The following is a 2,500-nucleotide window of genomic DNA, read 5'->3' as shown; positions in this document are numbered from 1 at the left end:
AGACATGGTGCCATTGGAAATTTGGAAATGAAATACATCCAATTCCCCAGTAAAATTCCACAGCCTAATGGCTGATTTGCTACATATTATTGCTGAGAACAAAAAGAATTCCTGCCTTGAAATTACCAACACTGGATTGAAGCTGAAGACTCGACATCACTATTATGCACAAATACAAGGGGGCATGGGCATTTCTGGCAGGCAATGGTGCGACTTGGCTGTCTACACCTACTGTGGTAACATTGAAGACTTGCATGTTGAGAGAATATACTTTGATCCAATTTATTGGAATGCTTTGAAACAAAAGCTTTTGGATTTCTGCTTATTTGCCATTGTACCAGAAATATTAACAGCTAGAATTAAGAATGGAAAACACCTGTATCCAAGATTGTTTTCCTATAAGTAGGATTTCTCTTCCCCAAACTTCCAGGTGGAAAAGTGAAAAACAGAGTTCTAAACAAAGCAGATAAATTGACCCATCTTTCCTTAAAATGCTGTAAATGTCAATGAGTATTCCTACTATGCAGTGATACACATATTTCTGTCTACCAAGCTCAAGCTCATCAAATTATGTCATCTTATGTACCACTTTACAGTTGTGTCCTATGGGACCTGGAGTTAAAGGGAAGTGACGCTGGGGTGATCTTGTTTTGAAAACAAAAACCAGTGTGCTTTTACATGTAAATCAGGGCTTGTTAGCACAATGGCAATGCAACTGACATAATTATGAAAAACATTATGGTTAATCAAAACAAGGTGGATCCCAGCTCCCTTCTGCTAAAAGGGCATGCCCCTAAAGACACAACTGAATGTACCATTCCAACCAAGTTGATTTCTACATAATCAATATTTTTTATAATTATTTTGATATCCAGCAAGCCCAATAATACTTGTTTCACTGAAAACTCTACCACAAATATTGCTTTCAAGATGAATGGTGGCAGTTATTGAGCAAGAAAATAGTTTTTTACTTCCACAATTCAAATTTGCAGGAAGGTTCAAATTATGAGCTGATTGAACCTGCTGTGATTAACCAATCAAAATGCTAGAGGTGCAATATCAATGACATTGTCTTTAATAAGTCTAATTAGTATGATTCATTTCAGTCAGACTTGTTAACTGATATTTGTGCTATAATGGTTTTGAATAACTTCAAATGAGGTCTATAATTTTGTTTACTGTTGTAAATAAAGATATGCTGCAGAATTGTAATTATGTGACCACCGTCCATCTATTAACTTGTCTTCTCTTACAAGCAACTACCCCTCCAAAGCAACGAAGGCTGTCAACGATCCAGTTTTTTTCTTTCGGTCAAATTGTTGGTAGTTGCTTACAAACAGCTTTCTAATTTTTTTTGCATTATTTTGTAAATATACTGCTAGACAACCAATGGCCCCTTTAAATTTGTTAAATATGAGCAAACTTTCTCCAAAATATTGTAATTTTTAATCCTCTCAATAGAGCGTTCAACGTGGATCCTAACAGCAGCTATCTGCCTTGTTTCATCTTCTTCGTCAGGATCAAGTTGATCCTTGCATCGCATGAAGGGAGGAATATTGAGGGACACCTTCTTTGGTACAAGCAAATCCTGAATTTCGAATCCCCTGTCAGCGATCACTGAATCGTGTGGCTCCAACATATCCAAAATACCAGAGGCAATGACAATTTTGCGGTCACTCACATGCCCCCCATGCAAATCTGAATCAAAAGTCACTGCTCCATTTGGAGCAATTCCAACGAGACCTTTGGCAGTGTTATGTGACTTGTAAGTAGAATAAGTCTCTGCCTGGACTCTGAAGCAAGACGGCTTCTCAATAAAGATTTCTGTGCAGTCAAGAATGATTCTTGTGTATGGGTAGTCATATTTGAAACTTTCAGGCATTGTCTGATTAACAGTCTCCCTGGTAGCCCATATTGGTAACTGATTCAATCTTGAAAATAGAAGGTCAACCCATGTCACAAATATCCTTGACACTTCAGATGTGCTTATCTTAAACTGGTCGGCTAAAACGTTCTCTAGGACATTTGCCCTCAGTCTTGAGAGTGTCAAGAAAAGTTCGTCTGCTGGAATTATCGACCACTTTTTGCCACGCTTCTCAAGGTCTTGAAGTTGAAAGTTACAGTTGTTGGACCCCGAATAGTTAAGCTGCGAGCATGCACAACCATTACCATCAAGGAAATCAAATAGAGCTTTGAACTCCAAATAATTATCAAGACCTGTGTAAAACTGCATATCACTGTCCGATAAAGCAAAACGCTCGACTCCAAACCTTTCCATCCACTTAATTCACCTTCAACATGTCCCACCACAATGTCGCCAACACATTGTGAGGCAAGTTGCACAAAACATTTCACAGTGTAACGGCGCCTTAAGAAAGAAACTTTTAGCTTGGAAACCTTGAGACTGTAAAACAAAGATGAGGTCTATTTTGTCTGGACATTTGCATGGTAAGTTTGAAAGAAAAGCACTTAATAGGGTGAGATATTGCTTTCTATCCCG

The 2,500-nt window shown here is 38.2% G+C and overlaps 1 protein-coding gene across 1 annotated transcript; it reads right to left on the bottom strand.

Annotated features, from left to right (window-relative positions):
* Positions 1-1,378: 1,378 nt before the first annotated feature.
* On the bottom strand, positions 1,379-2,278 carry LOC138002240 (uncharacterized). Its single transcript, XM_068848315.1, has one exon. It carries the CDS (start codon positions 2,276-2,278, stop codon positions 1,379-1,381), a length of 900 nt encoding a protein of 299 aa, XP_068704416.1.
* Positions 2,279-2,500: the final 222 nt, after the last annotated feature.

Source organism: Montipora foliosa, chromosome 5, assembly GCF_036669935.1.
Source record: "Montipora foliosa isolate CH-2021 chromosome 5, ASM3666993v2, whole genome shotgun sequence".
Taxonomy (NCBI): domain Eukaryota; kingdom Metazoa; phylum Cnidaria; class Anthozoa; order Scleractinia; family Acroporidae; genus Montipora; species Montipora foliosa.
The sequence above is the reverse complement of the archived record's forward strand: the minus strand, read 5'-3'. Positions and strand labels throughout refer to the sequence as shown.